The sequence below is a fragment of the Asterias amurensis genome, chromosome 12 (assembly GCF_032118995.1).
Source record: "Asterias amurensis chromosome 12, ASM3211899v1".
NCBI lineage: Eukaryota > Metazoa > Echinodermata > Asteroidea > Forcipulatida > Asteriidae > Asterias > Asterias amurensis.
Genome location: NC_092659.1, coordinates 16,514,406 through 16,534,385, shown reverse-complemented (window position 1 = coordinate 16,534,385; position 19,980 = coordinate 16,514,406). Strand labels below are relative to the sequence as shown.

Below are 19,980 nucleotides of genomic sequence, written 5' to 3'. Positions count from 1 at the left end.
CTATTTTGCTCTTAACTGCTGTTACAGGTACCCTTTAGGAATAACATTAGGCAATTTCTTGCAACAGTTTAAATATTGTTATATTCTGCATATGTAATTGTATGTTAGGCCTAGAAATGTATGAAGGTCATGACCTCTGTCGCCCCGCTTTGCCTTGGTGCCTTTTCAAAAGTTGTCCATTAAGTTTTTCCAATGGAAGTGCCCTCTGTAAAAATTAAAATGGCCTTGCCCTCTTAAAGATTAATTTTGTTTAGGCCTTGTATACAATATATTTTTTCAATATGTTTGTCTTTTTATTACCTCTTCAATTTCTTTTTGTAGTGTTGTGCTTATAAAGAAGTGTAATAAAATAGTATAAGTCACTGGAAAATGTTACTTAGTATAGGCGGGATCAGATAAACTAAAGAATCTTCTACCCACGCCTTGATTATCAAATTCTAGCTAAACCACAACTGTTGTGTCATCAGTTTTAGGCCTAATCAGTATACTTTAAATTAGAATTGGAATAAGAAATGTTAATTTCCACCGTATCAAAATACAGATAGTTAGTTTTCATCAGCACAAGGGAATAGAAAATCTTACAAATATGTGCTTTGTTTTGTAGATACGACGAGACCATGCAAGAAAGACGAAGAAAACGGCAAGAATTACTACTTTGTGACCCATGAAGAAATGATGACGGATATTGCAACTAACAAATATCTGGAGTACGGAACCCACGAAGATGCAATGTACGGCACCAAGCTGGACACCATCAGGAAGATTCACTCACAAGGGCTGATTGCCATCTTAGATGTTGAACCACAGGTTAGTCTAATCTCTGACCTATGACATGGGGGTGACCTCTGACCTATGGTTGCATAAGTTTATCTTTCTTTGCTACCAGACTTGTTTCCTTCTGCTGGCAGGGCGGTGAGTGCTCCGGAACTCCTGTTGCAAGGCCCTGAGGTGTTTGGAAGATATGTTTATTATTACATTGGATGAACTTTGATCTAACACTTATTACCGTAAAATGTACTTATGTTCTTGTTTTTAGGCATTGAAGGTTCTACGATGTGCGGAGTTTGCTCCCTTTGTCGTCTTTATTGCTGCTCCTACCATTACAGGAATGAATGATATGCACGTAAGTCAACTCTCCTGGATGCAAGGCTCAGAATTGTTTGTCTCGCCACAAAACTCTTTCAAAAAAATTCCTGTTCTCTAAGCATTTTCGACAAAGCAAAATTTTCACTTTATGGACAAAATGCATTGAATAGAAATGCATTGAATTAAATACTTCAAACTTTTGCTGATTTTCATCTAAAATTTCCCCCAGAGGAACTCTTGGTGGCACTGTTTATTGTGACTGCATCAGTTGTACTCACTTTAGTGTTTAAGTGTGAATTTGCTTTGTTTGTATAAATTTTAATTTGTTTTCTTTACAGGACAATGGTTTGGAGAGATTAGGAAAGGAGTCCGAGTTACTCCGCCAGGCCTACGGGCACTTCTTTGATTTGACCATCGTTAATAATGACATTGAAGAGACCATCCGCACGCTGGAGCAAGCCATGGAAGAAATCTGCACAACTCCACAGTGGGTACCGGTCAGTTGGGTTTACTGACAATGAAAGAACGACATTGGGTTGACCAACTAGAGTGTGGGTACCGGGGCTTCACTGACCTAATCAATCAGTGGAGTGTATTGACGACGGAAGAATAACATGTAAACCAGTTAAAAGTGGGTACCGATTAGTTGAGTCGATTGACAATGTGAGAAAAAAACAACACAAATGTAACATGCTTCAATGGTAACCGCCAAAATCATGATACTTAAACTTAGTATACAGCCAGCCAGGCTAGTTAACTAACCAGGTTAGTCGGAATAGTTAGTTGACTAACCAGGTTAGTTAAGCTATTTGGTTTCACAAACCTATTTGGGCACAAACCAAACATGTTTTTTATTGTACATGTATACCCTAATCATGTTAGTTAAAATACCCGTTTATACAAACCAGGTTTAGTTAACCAGTTCGGATTGTTAACTTGTTGGATTATGAAAATACAATAGGCACAAACTAATCAGGCCAGTTAACATGTTAAACATCCAAATCATCTTAGATTATATACTTACTATACAACTAACCTGGTTAAATAACCAACCAGGTTAGTTAACTCATTGGTTATAAAACCACAAACTAATCAAGCTAGTTAACATGATTAATATTAAACTTATTTAGCTACACAGTTACAAGGTACCAACACACCATTGGTCACCTTTTTGGGGGATAATTAGCCAACATGAGTACCAGCTAATACTATAGTGGACTATTCAGGTATTCAGTTCCCTTGGGCACCAGTGAACGAATAAAGTGCGAGGCGTCATAATGACCAATCATAGTGCTTGAAATTTCGATAACCTTTCATTGTTTTCGGTTATTAATTTGTCGTCAGTCGGTTTAGCTTCCAATTGTTTTATCCCCCTTTCATTGTCAATTTGTTCGTTACTTTAAGCAATGCGTAAGACATTTGGCTAGTTTTTACAAATGTTTATAATTGGAACGAAGGCATGAATGTTGATTATAATGCCTTTATGTAACGAGAGGTAAACGTGTTTTTTTTTGTTTTTTAAAAATACATTTTTGGTAACGTCACATGGTTGGTACGAGTAGTTATCGCTGAGTCGCTATTAATTAGACCTAATCAATTGATTAACTTTGTAAATATTTGGAAACGGTCGTTGATGAGTTGAACAAAATTGTAATCGGTAAAATGGCGTTTTGTATGGATAATGATTTCACACGCTGCGTCATTGGCATTCATTTTTATTTCGCAAGCTGGATTTAAGCATTTCTCTGTTTGTATTCTCATTTAGAGTAGAAACCTTTTTTCTTTTTTTATGAATTTTTTTGCCAACTCTCTAACAAAGCAATGAGTTTGTGTCAGTCACACTTTACCACCACACCATTATCAATCACAAATGTGAGTTTCAAAGCAACTGGACCATCTGAAACTCTAGGTGGCAGCAGAGCAGACACACTGGAAAGTATTTTGCATCAACCCTTTTTCAAAGTTAGGGTTAGGGCTTGGACTGTGTCAGTTTATTAGGAAATGTGTGCTGTCCTTATGGGGCTTTAAACAGAAGGACAGGGCCCAACTTGTGGCGGTGTTTTTGCAAACTGCCATAGACCACTTCTAAAATTAATAATCAGTTTGCGAGTGTAGCTGTCAAATGTGGTACGTCCTGGTATATTAAGTGACAAATTTGGTCTCTAACCAGACCAGTGCCCACCTCATTTTAAGGCTAACGCATGCGCACCAAGTATTTGTGAAGGTGTCTGTTATTGACTGTGTGTAACACTGATGAGCCAAACAATGGAATTTACCTGGTAAGTCTGCTGCCACCTAGTGGCAGCTATGAAATTTACTTGGTAGGTCTGCTGCCACCTAGTGGTAGCAAAAGTCTTCCACTAAAGAAGATGTCCTCGGACTATCTACGTGTATGTTATATTTCTTTCTTTTACATAACCAGTGTATCAATGCATTTAGTGTGCTATAGAAGAGTGGTCTTTTTATGTCGAGTGATGTCCTTGGCCAGTAACATCAAGAGAGAAGTGTCCCCAGATCGTCCATGTCCCTTGTGCATGTACATATTTCATCCATTGTCACAAAGCCAATGTCTCTGTGAAGTAGGACCGCAAAGGTTAGGTGACTTTAAGGTCAGGTGACCTTGACCTTTTCGGGATCAGCAAATGATTTGGAAACAGAAACAAACAAAAAAATGCTACATGTATAGGTGTTGTGTTTCAGCCAGAACTGAGCATAGTCCTTTGACACTTTCATTGAATTCAACTGACTATTATTTTCAATCTGAAAGGTTTTTTTCTTCAAATTTGGTATTGGCGTAAATTTTCCTGGCTAATATTTCCATCTGCAATACTATGCACCCGCATTCTTACTACAATGTGCCAATTTCAATAACCATAACATTAATGCACCATTAGAAAACCCTGATAAACCTGTAGCTGCTTGTTTGATGTTTTCTTTAAAATGTGACCATTTGATACTATGGTTAGTTGTGTGATGTGTTCATTGCAAACTTATTATTGACAGTATCGGATATACTCTTTTCCTGAAAACGCTGTTCACGTATTGTAAACCTTTGGCTGAAATCAGACTCTGTTAGGTTCGAGACTTGAGGCAATTACCCAATCGTTCAGAGGGAAACTATTTTAAATGACTCTTTGATCTGGAATTCTTAACAGACCTGAAGTATCAAATGCGATTTTTTTAAAGCTCAAAATCCTTTTAATTTGAATGTTTTTAATCTCAAAATCATTCCATTTTCGTTTCTGTCGTAAGCTTTGCCCCTTTTTTCGTTTCTTTTTCCCCCCTTCATTTATTTTCTTGAACTTTGTTTTGTATTGTAATTTGAATTTGAAACAAATAAACTGTATGGTGTTTTTTTAATAGATAATGTAGCAATACACCTACCGTTAACTTTCTTTGAATAAGTTAAAATTGTTCTTTTGTTAGAGTAAGTCTGTGGCAGGTTTTTTTTTTATTTTGTGCAAGTTTTAAAATCGAGTGCAGATAAAAATGATCTGAAGTGGTCAGTTTTTATAGCATTTTTACACGAGGCAACTTTTACAGGCAACTTAGTAGCCTTGTCCAAAACTCTTTACGCAAGCACCGAATTCACGAACTGCATAGTTACTATGCTGCACGGTACATACATAATAACAGTACTCGATACCGTTGGGGTAAAAGCGTGGCTTTTTGAGGTTGCTATAACCTCATACATCTGGCCTCGTTGTAACCTCTGTGGTACCTCGAAAAGCCATGCTTCAACCCCACAGTATCACAACACTGTTATGTACCATGCTGTATAGTATCTACGCAGTTCGTGAACTCAAAGGCCAGGCTAGGCAACTTCTGACGAAATTAACTGTAGTGCATGCTACAGGACCATTTGGTAGGACACAAGTTATTTCAAAACAATGTGTTGTAATCCCTAAGAAAAATATTGTAAACATTTAAATGTGAATGCCCTTTCTTCTTGATGATTACCTGGAGCTGGTTGCCTGTAAGATGCCTCGCGTGACATGGGCGTTGTACCTAAAGTGGTACAGTGTTTAAAATCAGGCATACCAATCCTCATTTTATGCAAATTGAATTTATATATATGAAAAAAAAAGGTGGGTAGAAACCGAGGAATGGAGAATAATTGTGTAAACAACAGAAAAACACAATGGGATAATTTTTGACCTGTAATTTATGTACATACGAAATGAGATGAGGAGTCGCGTGGTTTATGTAGATTTGTATATTATTATACGACGTAGGCTGAGATCCAACTCAGCAGGCTAATTTTTGCATTTATAGAAAAATGTTATTCCCCAGCTGAGATTGCTCATCAAATCTGCCACAATCATGATTTTGATTTTCCCCTCAATGATTCTGGAACTATAAACATAAGACATGTATGGTGACGTTATTTCAATAGATCTCTTAAGTGATTGGTGGTTCCGAGAAGAACCGACGGACTCAACATTTCAGACAGTGTTCTTTTTTTGCGTCAAGAGTCGGGAGTATACAATCTGAATCGATGAACCACCATCATACACAAAAAATAGAGATCTATCTACATGTACATGGGGTCACTGCAAACTCCTTATGTTAATTTTATTTTGTATTTAGATAATGGAACCTGTATTTTTGTTTTCCCGTAGAAAATGCCCAGTAGGTTCAAGTGGTTAAAATGATTGATCTTGAATGCCACCTCACAGATTCGAATCCCACCTACTGAGGTCAGAAAGCACTCAGTATACGGTGGTTAATCACCCATCGGAAATGACCTGGTGATATCAAAGCACTGCTCTCTAGTCCTGACCAATTTGTTATATTTTTTTTGACCGCATGAGGGCGCTTTTTCTTGAATCACAGTAACACTTTAACCTTATTTGAACTGCCTGTTTGTGGTTTTCTTGTATTACAGAAAATATGAACAAGAAGAATGAAAACTCGGTCCACATACGCCCCCATGCGGTCAAAAGACGGCGAAATATTTACATGAATTAATTATTCATAGTACTGTTTTGATGGCCTGGTTCAACTTTTATCCAAGTTTGTGTTTTATATAATGCTTAATATTAGCATCTCCTTTTTATTTCTCTTTTTATATGCTGCCAAAATGTGACACAATTGCAGTCATGTTGCTTTCATAGCAATCGCAAGAAATATAATTTGTAGGGTTGTTATTACGTGTTATACGGTAGAAGGAATTTGATACTTTGGAACGCTAGGTGGCAGCAGACAGGTAAGTCTGCTGCCACCTAGTGTCCCAAGACATTTCCAATTATTGGAATTACAACTGGATGATTGCATAGCGGTGATGAATTCTGCACATAGGATATATCCTTATCCAGTATTTTACATTCGTGAAGTTTGACTGCATTATTCATGTATTTTTTAGTGGTATTATACAATGTTCATTGTAAAAAGAAACTTACTAAATTTGGATGTCCTTTTTAATAACTGACCACGCCAAAATTGTTTTTTTTTATAATGCCAATTCAGACTAACCTCAATCTACTGTCATTGGAGTTTGAACAACACACGCTATTTAATTGTTTAGTCTTATCTATATCAAATAACTAAGTGTATTTGTGAACACTTGGTCTCTTTAAACATCACATTCTTTACATTAATTTGAAGATATTTTTTGTGCTTGGATTCCCTCATAATGTATCATAAAAAACACAATATATAAAAAGTGTAGGCAGCAATATTACGTCTGTAGCAAACAAGTATTTTGCGAGGTATGAATTAATTTTTGATGAATAGTGTAATGGGGAACACGCCCACCTTCTTTATAGATTAGATAACGGCCCAATTTCAGTAAGCTGTAGAAAAAAAAAGAAAAAAAAAACACGAACAGGTCACCAGTCTTTTGACTTTCATCACGCTGTCACCATCTTTCCTGTATCCAATAACAGTATTGAATGCTAACATTCATTGCTCAAACATGGCACCAGACTATTGTTTCGTCCAGCCTCAATTTGGTTACAATGAGTTGGACTGGAGTAAAACGAAGATGGCCACACCATGTTAAAGCTCAACAGTAGTAGTATGATCTTGAGCTATGGTCGTGATTCGAATGCCGAATCTCAATTTACATTTCATGGCTTCACTGTAAACGCGGTTTTAAAACCCATTCATCTAACATTTGTTATGACTGGTGCCCTGCTCAATTATGCTCAACACTTACCAGCTTTCTGAAATTGGACACCAGCTGATTGTAGAACGTCTGTAGCTCGATGGGTTCTAGTGCATGATGGGCTCGGTAGAATTTCCTGTGCGAGGGCCATTTCTGTGAGAGACAACTTTTTTGGAAGTCTATGCTACTCTTTCAATATGTGACGTTATTTAAATACAAAAACAAATGTATAAATAAACTTATTTCAGAAGTTAACTTTTATTCTTTGGCTTTCAATGTGTTCTTTGCATTTTGTTTTATGATATAAATACATTAATTTTGTGGAGGATAATTATCTTTACGCGCAGTGCAAGCTCGCCTATTCCAGCCATGGTCTATTTTTGGGGACGTGAAATACATACATGTGCCATTTGAGCAAGCAGATGTTTTGTTAGGTTGGCAGCAATGCTCACTGTCTGTACTGATGTTTCATCGAAAGAGGTGCTTTCTGAAATGGTGCCCAGTGCACCAAATAATAAACCATAAGGGAAATTGACTGGTTATTTGATATGATTTGGGGTTGAAGAAAGACAAATTTGAAGGGAAAACACCGGAATTCCGGTTAAAATCAGAAGATTCTCATGCGTGGCCATTTCTATAAAACTGTTCTCAAAATTACGAATCCATAAAATTTGCTGTTGACGAAAACACTATCATTAGGCCTAAGGACAGAAATTAAGGGGAAAGTTCGTCCAAAACGCAATTTCACGAACTTTCGTTCCTTCCAATTTGTTTTCTAATTACACTTCGACAATTTTAGGCATACTTGCATTTCGGCCAAGCTGCTACCTTAGCCAATCACACGCCCAATGCTAACCCTAACGCTCCGATGAACTACTGTTCATATCTCCCCTATCAGCTCCCATCCCCCCCCCCCAAAAAAAAAAATAAATAAATAAATAAATAAATAAATAAATAAATAAATAAATAAATAAATAAATAAATAAATAAATAAATAAATAAATAAATAGATAAATAAATAAAAAAATAAATAAATAAAAAAATAAATAAATAAAAATATAAAAAAATAAAAAAAAATAAAAAATAAATAAATAAATAAGTTATTATAAATAAATAAAATCTTGGTTACGGGCCCGCCGAAGCGAGTACAGGCTTGTAGATAATTATTAACAGGTTTGTCGTCATGAGTAAATAGATGGTATAGGAACCTTTGAGCAGTGTTTCAACGTTGTGTTACTTATTAATGTTGGTACTACTGCTACCCACCCAGACAGCGTTGTGTTACTTGTATCGTTGCTCCATGCTTGTATTAGACTGTGAAAGCACTGGCATCAGATAGTCCATATGATCGCTCGCTTAACCTACGTATTAGAAGAAAACAGAAGCCTGTTCTGTGATCTTTTAAACCATTGTGGGCAGGATGTGCAGACGTTTACAAAAGTAGGCTTGATGTTGCACGGTAAGATGCCATAATGCAACTACGGGTAAGTTTAAAACCAATGTGCTGTATGTATTCCTAACATTACTTGAATTTTATTCATGCTGCATATTACGTAGGTTCAGTCGATGCCTAAAATGTGCAAAAGTGTCCGGAGCGGACAGTATTGCATGGCGGACACAATTGCATCTGACACCGGCATAAAGTCATATCCCACCCCCTCCATGCCTGTGCATCTTCTGAAATATTACATGGTGTTTATAACAACACCAGGGTGAATCGTATAATAACGCAAAATGTCTACTCTCTGCATGGTGTTGGCAAACTTTGACTGTCCTCATTCAGATCGTCATCATCGGGGAAACAAACAGTTTACACCGGAAGGCGGTTACAGAACGAAACGTCGAGCAAAAAACGGCTTTCTGTAGGTGCGCGCGTAAGCGAGCGTGCATGCACTGAACCTACGTATATGCAGCATGAATAAAATTCAAGTAATGTTATGATTGCAGCGAATACCCAACGGCCGAATATTTCCCGTGTCATTCATTACAAGCACTTGTACAAAAAAAATGGCGAACGTGTTCCGTTGACCAAGGGCGTTTTATTTACTGCAAGGACGGTTTTGCACGGGGGCGGACACAACTGCATATGCAAATGTATCCGGGTGGACACAATTGCATTATGCAGCAGCGTCCGGGTGGACATTATGGCATATCCTCCTGATAGTATTGCATAGAGGACATAATTGAATGCGACACCGGCCTCAGGTCGACCTACGATTTTCCCGCAAACCGTCGGCAACGCGCAGGCAACAAAAAGGCTCAGGGCAGAACAACTGAGAAATCGTGCGCCTGCGATTAGTTCCCGACCGTCGGGATCACGTCGTCGTACAAAACAAGTTGAAATTGTTCTTCTCTTGCAACTGTTAATTTTTTTTTTTCGAGCGGCGACTGTTTTAGATTGTCTTAAAATCACCGCAGTTACGCTCAGGTCGTAAATATGAGAAATACACAGACAATTTGTCTCTGAAGGGAAAACAAAATAAATAAAAAATAGTTAAAACAAGGATTTGACCTCAAAAAAGGATGAGGGAGGGGACGATCAACTGGATTTTTGTTTATTTGGCCTTAAACAAAACAACTATTTGTTACATTTTTACACTGTCCTTTTGGTTGGTAAGTTGTCTACAAAAGCTAATTCTATTTTTTCAACTTTTGTTATGTAATTATTTAGTCTTTTAAACGTGCTACCACTAGTTTTCTCAGTTTTAAATAATAATTAACCACCGGGCAGTCTCGGTGGTTTAGTTGGTAAGACGCTGCCCTAGAGTGGCAAAGGTCGTGGGTTCGAATCCCACCCGAGTAATATGCCTGTGATATTTTTTTTTCACAGAGCTCGGGAAAGTATTGAGTATACACACATCAGTGCATATGGGTAAAACCAAAATTATTCATTGCCGTTAGTTGTTAAAAACTTTAGGTTATTTAATTGGTTGTAATTTTTCTTGTCAGCAATATCATCTGATCTTCGCCCTTCTGCTGGGTTTCGTCATCCTGTCATGTTTCCTCGAAATATATAGTGGTTTGATTTTGAGGATGGCGTGGCCGTCCGAAAAAATCCAGGCTTGGCAAAAAAGCCGGCCGACCCACCGTATGTTTCAAGCTTCATCCGGGCAGCAGACTTCCAACTCAAGGTATGGTGACCCTTTATTTACTGCTCAATTTTAATGAGGTCTCGAAAACGAACCCACTCTACAGGGGGGTCAAAAGTGTTACTCTTTTGAGTAACAACCAATAGTTAAGCTCTATTTTTTCTTTTAAAAAAATGGGTCGTATGAATAAAAACGAATGAATGTTTACGAATGTAAATTGTGACTGATAACTATAAACACACTTGCGGGTACAAACAAGTATTGAACTATGTGCAACTTATCGCAATTCAGCGTTATGCTTCGAATTCTACGAACACAAACTATAAATTATAAAATCATGATTTTGTTTCATTCACTTCGAACTGACAGGACTAAACTCCCCAACGGCCTTCAGAAGATGAATTTACATCCCTCAGTCGCACCGTGTGAGGGCGGTACACCAGAGCCCAACTTGGTCTTCATCAAAACGCATAAGACTGGAAGCACTACTCTGTCGCACATCATTAACCGATTCGGGTACACACGCGGGCTCTCGTTCGCTCTCAACAAAAGACAAACAAACGGACATCTCGGCTATATCAATTTATCAACGACAACTCCAAAAGAAATATTTCTCCCTCCAATTGGGGTTTCCAATTTGTCCAGGACTTTCATGTACAACTTGATGACCGGCCACGCCCGCTACGACAGGGCCAAGATGGATGCCTTCATGACGTCACCAATTCATTACGTCACCATCCTCCGCGATCCGGGTCACCAATTCGAATCTGCTTTCTCACACTTCCAGTTCGACGATGCGTTTCTTAGCAAAGAACGGAGACATCCTAAGATGATGCCAGCCAAGATAGAACACTTCATGGGAAAACCAGAGTTTTACCGGGACAGGCTGAAGCATTTATCATGGGAGAAGCAAAAAGGAATTCGCTGGTATTACGCAAAGAATAATCAGATGTTTGACATGGGTTTGGATCACGAGCACCACGAGGACGGCGACATGGTCTCAGCGTACATCGACAAGCTAGAAGAAGAGATGGATTTAGTTTTGATAACCGAGTACTACGACGAATCGTTGTTACTCTTGAAGAGTTATCTTTGTTGGGACACTGCCGACATTTTGTACGTGTCCAAAAACGTGAGGCTGCCCTCAGCGCCCGTTTCCGAATCACTCAGGAAGAAGTTGAGACAATGGAATTCGGTGGATATGAAACTTTATAAACATTTCAATGATTCCTTATGGAACAAGATCAGAGTATACGGACCAAACTTCCAGACCGATTTGGCCAAATTCCGTGAGCAACTTAAGGAAGTGTTTGATGAATGTGTTGGAGATTTGGAAGTCTCAAAACATGGTCGGTTCAAGTACTTTGATTATAAGGTCAAGGCGGGGTCAGGGGTCAACTGTACTCTGATAGTTGCATCAAAATCTGCTTTGCTCTCTTCAATATGGCAGCGTCAGTCACAACAAACCGACACTTTAGTCAAAGGAGGGAACACGCAACTATCACTTAATAATTCTTTGTAAAAAATAATTGAATTTCAAAGGAACTTTACCGAATTGGTAAGAGATGAAATCGTCTTAAGATCACAGATTTACGTAATACTTGCACGGTCTAATGATGAAGATAGTAGAAAACATCAATTGAAATATCCTTGTCTGAAATGTCTTAATTTGATGAGAAATAAATAAAGCTAATTTCCCGTTTGCGTTTATCGCCTAGTGAGCGTTTTATACAAAAATGTTTAATCGATGTCATCCAAAATGTTTTAAACTTTCTCGTGACCCAGATGGCCGATCGATCTCAAACTTCTACAGGTTTGTCAGTATATCAATATGGTGGGTTACATAAAGTGCTTACACTGTCAGCAACTATTTTGCTAGCAAAAACCAATTTGTTTAACGTGCCTTTAAAGTTTAGTTCCTGTCTTTGTCTATTTTCATCCGGATTTATGAAGTCTTCACCATTCGTTCGAGTGCAGGGTGCATTTGGATAGCTGTTGTATGTTTTGGAACGTGAAATACCAACGGGCGCCATTTCAACAAGCAAGTTTTATGTTACATCATTTGCAGAATTGATCATTGTCTGTACTGGGGTCGATTTCACAAAGAGTTAGGACTAGTCCTAACTTAGGACTAGTCCTAGGAGATATACAAATTGCATGGATAGTCCTAAGTTAGGACGAGCAATTGGTCCTAACTCGAGATAAGACTAGTCCTAACTCTTTGTGAAATCCACCCCAGATGTTGTTGCAAAGAAAGAAACTGCTTGCTGCAAAGGCGCCCACAGTGCACCTTATCGTACTTCGAATGATAAACCACAAGGGAAACTGACTGAGTAAATTTAAAATGATTCGTGGTTGAAAACAGAAAAATTGACTGTAAGCGGGCTTTGAACCATACGGACCACCTTTCCGGTGGTGGTCTAACAACCATTTTTGTTCAGGGCTGCCAGTCAGAAGCCATGATACAAAAAACCGTTAACTGATATGTATCACACCCAAGTGTATACGATACAACCTGGGAAGCAGCAGCAAGGTGACCACCTTAAAGGCAGTGGACACTATTGATAATTGTCAAAGACTAGTCTTCACAGTTGGTGTATCTCAACATATGCATAAAATAACAAACCTGTGAAAATTTGAGCTCAATCGGTCGTCGACTTTGCGAGATAATAATGAAAGAAGAAAAAAAACCTTGTGTCACGAAGTTGTGTGCTTTCAGATGCTTGATTTCGAGAGCTCAAATTCTAAACTTGAGGTCTCGAAATCAAATTCGTGGAAAATTACTTCTTTCTCGAAAACTACGTCACTTCAGAGGGAGCTGTTTCTCACAATGTTTTATACCATCAACCTCTCCCCATTACTCGTAATCCAGTAAGGTTTTATGATGATAACTATATTGAGTAATTACCAATAGTGTCCACTGCCTTTAAGGAGATGCAACTTTATGATTCAGTTACAGCCGTTGAGTTCACCAAACTCTTCCCAACTTAAGATTATTTAGGACAAAGGACGAGTCCCAGCCCTTCAATGTAGCATGCAGACCTTAAGAATAATCCTAAGTTAGGAAAAGTTACTCGTCCTAACTCGAGATAGGATTAATCCCAGCGTTTTGTGAAATCGGCTGCAGGTCTGTATGCTTCGTTTTTGAAAGGGCAAGGGCACCAAGGCATGTTCTCATTGGTAAAGGGTATCCTCTTAAAGGAACACGTTGCCTTGGATCGGACGAGTTGGTCTATAAAAAGCATTTGTAACCGTTTGTTACAAAATGCATATGGTTAGAAAGATGTTTTAAAAGTAGAATACAATGATCCAAACAGCATTGCCTCGAAATTGCGTGGTTTTCCTTTTACTTTGCGAACTAACATGGTCGGCCATTTATGGGAGTCAAAAAGTTGACTCCCATAAATGGCTGACCGTGTTAGTCGACGAGGTAAAAGGAAAACCGCGCAATTTCGAGGCATGGTTGTGTGGATCGTTGTATTCTACTTTTACAACATCTTTCCACCCATATGCATTTTATAACAAACGGTTACAAATGCTTTTCAAAGACCAACTCGACCGATCCAAGGCAACGTGTTCCTTTAAGGAAATTGTAAGTTTCTGTTGGAGCATTTCAAGATTTCAAGGGTACCAAGATGGCCAGGGGGCGTGGAGGCAATCGCCTTCGTTACCTCCGTGAAGTATCAGGCCTAAGTTAATAATAAACCACAATGGGAAATTGATTGACCGAGCTGTCGTTGCTCTATGACATTTCAACCCAAGTTCTCCAGAGTCCACCTTCAGCGCTATGTAATATTGGTACTTTTGCCTACCTTTACGTTAAACTGCTGATCACTTTTGTCAATAGAGGCATGGTAAGCCAACATTGATTTTATCGACCGACATATCCGTACATTGTTGTTCATTCACAAACGCATGTAAATGGTAGACTTCCTACCGGACGTTTAATTGTGTTTTAAACTGATATAAGACAGTTCTTGTTTCTAGAGGTTGACTGGTTGAAAATGGCTGTTGGATCGTAGAGCTTAAAGGCATATAGTAGCATAGTGTTTGAGAAAGAGGTTATTATTTCTAACTCACTTGACATATTACAATAAACTACTTCAGCTGAAGCCTTATATTGTATTATGCAACTGAAAGCACACACATTGTACAAGGATGTTTTTTCGTTCATTATTTTCTTGCAACTTCGATGACCAATACTATTGACAGGGTCAAAATGTTCACAGGTTTGTTATTTTATGCCTATGTTGGGGGTACACCAAGCTTGAAGACTGGTCTTTGACAAATTACCAAAGAGGTCAACTGCCCTTCATCGTGTTTTAACCGATACATGGATCGTTCAGTGTTTCGGGCCAACTCTCTGGAACACATTACCACGTACCCCAAGGTCCTCTCCAGAAGTTTCTGCTTTCAAACGCAACCTCAAAACTTATTTATTCTAGTGTATTATAATTATTTGCTTTTGTTTGTGTGTAAAGCGCAATGATCATTTTTTGGGGATTTGCGCTGTACAAGAGCTGGTTTTATTATCATTTATTTATTACACGGCTGCTGCTCGGTTTTCAAGTTCTTTGGTCCAGAGGTTGCTTTGTTTAAAATGATGGCTGTCATGAATACTGTAGAGCTAGGACTCCAGACATAGAGAGCTTTAACACTTCAAAACAACGTCTGGATGAGTCTGTCAACTCCAGCAGAGCAGGGCCTGCAGACAAAATTCCTTGCAAATACCTTGCACACTTTACATCCTGCGGGAAGAAAGTATGTATGGAACCTAGACTTGTACTGTTTACGGTACCACGGTGTACAAGAAGCTGTGTGTTGTTTTGTGGTCGGTGTTCTTGTTTAGGTAAACATGAAACCCGTCTATTTCCAATTCAAGTTTCATTTACAGCTCCAACTGACTACGTCATACAAATGAATATGTAGGCGGTCTCCCCTGCCCATACCAACCTCCATGTTGATAATAGGTGATTTTGTAACAGCGATTCGGTTGACACATAAATCAAAACTTTAGTCAACGGTTGGCAAATAAAATAGAGCAACTAACGTCACGAGACAAGACTAGTAAATTGGCCGTATGCAGTCTTTAATACATAAGATAAATATCTTGTTTGTGAGTGGAGTACATGATGGTACGGAGGAGTATATAGTGCTGTCAGCGTTATGTTACTTCTATCACTGAAAACACCGGCATCATCTGAAGACCACAGACAAGATGACCGCTGGATGGACGTATTTTATAAGAACAAAAAGAGGAGTTTGTCCTGTGATCTTGTAAAGCCTTGTGTACATGATGTGCAGAAGTTGACACAAATACATGATGTTGTGTAGTAATATGCCATAATGCAACTACGGGTAAGTTTAAGACAAATAATGCTGTACTTTTATTTTATTTTATCGTAGGCATACTCGTGAATAGTGATACAAATTGCTGTATGCCTATGTGTCAACAGAATCCTTAAAAAAAAAATTATTGCTCAAGCTCAATTAGTATTACAAATCTGTTGTCTTTGTTTATGTGGGCACTACAACCGCGATTTGTCGTGTGGGTACCTGGGGGGGCACTGGGTGGGGGAGGGGGGGGCACTGGTAGGGGGAGGGGGGGCATGTGCCCTAAATGTATTTACTAAGCGCCTTGGGTGTACCTTTTTGGTAGATACGTGCGCTATATAAAACTTCGGCATTTATTATTATTATTTCATGTCTCACTACCAGGAATAGAAACCCTTTATTATTGGAGTCATTCAACCATTATTTTCTTCTTAAAGGAACACGTTGCCTTGGATCGGTCGAGTTGGTCTTTGAAAAACGTTTGTAACCTTTTGTTATAAAATACATACGGTTAGAAAGATAATGTAAACGTAGAATACAATGATCCACACAAACATGCCTCGAAATTGCGTGGTTTTCCTATTACCTCGTCGACTAACACGGTCGGCCATTTATGGGAGTCTTAATTTTTGACTCCCATACTAATGAGTTAAATCAAGGTGACCACACCGTGATAAAGATATTCCTCTTGCCTCTATGTTCTTGTACAAAGGGACCTACTGTTTTCCCATCCAAAAGAAAAAGACAGTTATTGCAAAGTATATCTCTCTATAACATGTCACTTTACAGAGCTCGAACTAACATTATGCTGATCAGAAACACCGTAGCTTAACTGTTTAAATTTTGTAAACAAAGCTTATCTTTCACACTTTAAACTCTTACAAAATGTAAACAGGGTGTTTCCCTTGTGGTTTATCACTTTAAATCTTCAGTACTTTACCATTCAGTTCGGATGAGAGATACCATTGAAATGAGACTTCCGATGTTCCGATGTACTTTATGTCAAAATATATCCATGCCTACTGTTTCATTCATTCATTTCATTCATTATTGTACCGGTAGGCCCTACCTGCTCCATGTTGTTCCATGGTTGTTCTGACGTACTATTCGTAAAGCACTTTTTGAATACCTTTGGATCATTAGTTAAAACTCCAATCCACAAAGGTTTTAAAGCTTTAACATAATAATTGGGTGCTAATGTTGTACCCTTTACAGAGCTTGTTTATTTAATTGCTTTGTAATTTTTTTCTTGTCAGCCAAATCATCTGATCTTCGCCTTTCTGCTGGGTTTCGTCATCCTGTCATGTTTCCTCGAGAAATTTGGGTTGGTTTTGAGGATGGTGCGGCCCTCCGAGAAAATCCACGCGGGACGAGTCGAGAGCGGCACGACCCGCCGTAGGTTTCAAGCTTCATCCAGGCAGCTGACTTCCAACTCAAGGTATCGTGACCCTTTATTTACTGCTAAATTCTCGAAAACGAACTCACTCTACAAAGGACTAAGGGGGTCAAAAGTGTTACTCTTTTGAGAAATTGACAGGAACTGTTTTTCCCTCAAAATTGCCTCGAGTTACATTGCCATGAGTGTCAAGTCACTCCACCGTCTCTGTGTCCATTTCTTCTGTGTACATACCCATATTGAATGATAAGCCAAACAATAAACAAAACCAACACAAATTGATGGGTGGGGGGCAACACTATGCCATAGCACCGCCTGGTCACGTCACTGTCTCTAGTGCTCATTTCTCATTTTCGGTGACCCTGCTGGTCATTTCTTCTGTGTAACATACCAATAATTGACTGACAAGCCAAACAATATCAACACGACAAAATCAACACAACTTGATGGGGATTGGACTACAATAACCTAGCACCGCCTGGTAGCACTGATTTTCAATGTATTTTTAGCCACCCGGGCCCAGTTTCATAAAGCTGCTAAGCAGAAATATCTGCTTAGCAAATTTCTTGGCTAAGCAAGAAATGACAGGGGTACCAGTCGCAGCAATGGAAACTGTATGGTATTCTGACTGGTAACCTATTTTTGCTAAGCAACAGTTTTTGTGCTTACAGGCTTTATGAAATTGGGTCCAGGTTCGTATTCTCGTTTACTTTAAACAAATGTTTTCTCCGAGGCCTCCTTGAGTATTCAAATTTTCCTATTATTGTTCTTTAATTCTTGTCATTAAATTGTACATTTTTCATAGTCCATTTCTCTTTTATCACAGGCCTTTGTTTTGGCTCTTTATAAAGTTTTTTTTTTTTAAATCGTATTGTTTATAATGAATGTTTATAATGAATGTAACTTGTGTCCAAAACTATAAATAAACAGTAAACTTACGGATACTACCAAACATTAAATATTGTACATTTGTCGAAATTCAGTGGTTCACCTTTATAAAAAAAAACCACCTCAAAGCACCAATATTTATATGTTTTTAATGAATGTAAAACACTTTAAATAAAGTACTAACACGTCCATTTTGTCGCAATTCAGAGGTATGCCTCTATGAAGAAGACAAAAATCATTAATTTTAATTTATAAAATCACTTAATCCCATGATTTTGTTTGATTCATTCTGAACTCACAGGACTCAACTCCTCAACGGCCTGCAGAAGATGAATTTACGTCCCTCAGTCGCACCGTGTGAGGGCGGTACACCAGAGCCCAACTTGGTCTTCATCAAAACGCACAAGACTGGAAGCACCACTCTGTCGCACATCATCAACCGATTCGGGTACACACGAAAGCTCTCCTTCGTTCTCAACAAAAGACATCGCAATAACGGACATCTCGGTTATATCACTTTATCCAAGACAACTCCAACCGAAATATTTCTCCCTCCAATTGGAGTTTCCAAGTGGGCCAGGACTTTTATGTACAACTTGATGACCGGCCACGCCCGCTACGACCGGGCCAAGATGGATACCTTCATGACGTCACCAACTCATTACGTCACCATCCTTCGCGATCCGGGTCACCAATTCGAATCTGCTTTCTCACACTTCCAGTTCGATGATGCGTTTCTCATTCAGGAACGGAAACATTATAAGACGATACCAGAAAAGTTAGAGCACTTCATGGGCACAGCAGAGTTTTACCGAAACAGGCTGAAGCATTTATCATGGGAGGGGGAAAGGGGACTTCGCTGGTACTACGCAAAGAATAATCAGATGTTTGACATGGGTTTGGATCACGAGCACCACAAGGATGACGACATTGTCTCAGCGTACATCGACAAGCTGGAAGCAGAGTTGGATTTAGTTTTGATAACCGAGTACTACGACGAATCGTTGTTACTCTTGAAGAGTAATCTCTGTTGGGACACTGCCGACATTTTGTACGTGTCCAAAAACATGAGGCCGCCCTCGGCGCCCGTTTCCGAATCACTCAGGAAGAAGTTGAGACAATGGAACTCGGTGGATATGAAACTTTATAAACATTTTAATGAGTCCTTATGGAACAAGATCAGGGAATACGGGCCGAACTTCCAGTCCGATCTGGCAAAGTTTCGTGAGCAACTTAAAGAAGTTTTTGATGAATGTGTTGGAGATTTGAAGGTGTCGTCACAGGGTCGGTTCAAGTACTCTAATTATAAGGTCAAGGCGGGGTCAGGGGTCAACTGCACTCTTATAGCTGAATCAAAATCCGCCTTGTTCTCTTCAATATGGCGGCGTCAGTCACAACAAACCGACACTTTAGTCAAAGTAGGGAACACGCAACTATCCCTTCATAATTATGTTATAAAAACTTGAATTTTAAAAGGAACATTTATTGGTATGATCAAAAAAATCGTTTAAGATCACAGATTTACAAAAAACTTAACAAGGTCTAATGATGATGATAGTAAATATTTCTTTCTGAAATGTCATATTTAATGATAAATAAATAAAACTAATTTCCCGTTTGCATGGAGTTTATCGCTCAGTGAGCGTTTTATTAATTTTTCTTTTAAATCGAAGTCTTCCAAATAATGTGTTAGGCCTATCGGATACTATTTTCTCGTGACCAAGATGTCCGATCGATCTCAAACTTCTACAGGTTTGTCAGTTTATGTATATTGTGGATTACATAAATTGCTTACACTGACTGCCAGCAACTGCTTTGGTAGCAAAAACCAGATCTGTAATTGCGTCTTTTCTTGCTAATGATCCTATTTAAATTGATGCGTGAGTCTGTGTCATAAATGAATTAAACCAAACTTATTGACAGATGTTTTTTACTCTTATTGATTTATTCTTACTGTGTGTGCCAGATGTTGTATTTGTAGTTATTCGAGCATAAATTGCAAGTTCAGTTTTCAAACTGTTAACTTATAGGAATTCGGACGAACATTTGCATAATCGCACGTGTGTCTTGTATTTAAA

The 19,980-nt window shown here is 38.6% G+C and overlaps 3 protein-coding genes and 1 non-coding gene across 4 annotated transcripts in view; all 4 read left to right on the top strand.

Annotated features, from left to right (window-relative positions):
• LOC139944779 (peripheral plasma membrane protein CASK-like) overlaps nt 1-7,456 on the top strand; it is a 135,137-nt gene extending 127,681 nt beyond the window's left edge. Inside the window, 3 exon segments of the mRNA XM_071941886.1 lie at nt 605-807; nt 1,037-1,123; nt 1,425-7,456. Coding sequence (XP_071797987.1) covers nt 605-807; nt 1,037-1,123; nt 1,425-1,601 — 467 coding nt within the window. The 3' untranslated portion in view covers nt 1,602-7,456.
• A 1,029-nt stretch (nt 7,457-8,485) lies between these two features.
• LOC139945049 (galactose-3-O-sulfotransferase 2-like) lies at nt 8,486-13,482 on the top strand. The gene is made up of 3 exons (XM_071942305.1): nt 8,486-8,679; nt 10,145-10,326; nt 10,654-13,482. The coding sequence occupies exons 1-3, from the start codon at nt 8,668-8,670 to the stop codon at nt 11,804-11,806; spliced, it is 1,347 nt and encodes a 448-aa protein (XP_071798406.1). The 5' UTR covers nt 8,486-8,667; the 3' UTR covers nt 11,807-13,482.
• Trnas-aga (transfer RNA serine (anticodon AGA)) lies at nt 9,926-10,000 on the top strand. Its single transcript has one exon. It is a non-coding gene; the product is annotated as a tRNA-Ser (tRNA).
• Nucleotides 13,483-13,828: 346 nt separating the features above from the next.
• Nucleotides 13,829-19,826, top strand: LOC139945057 (galactose-3-O-sulfotransferase 2-like). The gene is made up of 3 exons (XM_071942314.1): nt 13,829-15,642; nt 16,875-17,056; nt 18,204-19,826. The coding sequence occupies exons 1-3, from the start codon at nt 15,631-15,633 to the stop codon at nt 19,366-19,368; spliced, it is 1,359 nt and encodes a 452-aa protein (XP_071798415.1). The 5' UTR covers nt 13,829-15,630; the 3' UTR covers nt 19,369-19,826.
• Nucleotides 19,827-19,980: the final 154 nt, after the last annotated feature.

Coding starts and splice junctions, on each gene's coding strand:
- LOC139945049 (XM_071942305.1), top strand. Junction 10,327..10,653: donor CAGCAGACTTCCAACTCAAG/GTATGGTGACCC, acceptor TCGAACTGACAG/GACTAAACTCCCCAACGGCC.
- LOC139945057 (XM_071942314.1), top strand. Junction 17,057..18,203: donor CAGCTGACTTCCAACTCAAG/GTATCGTGACCC, acceptor CTGAACTCACAG/GACTCAACTCCTCAACGGCC.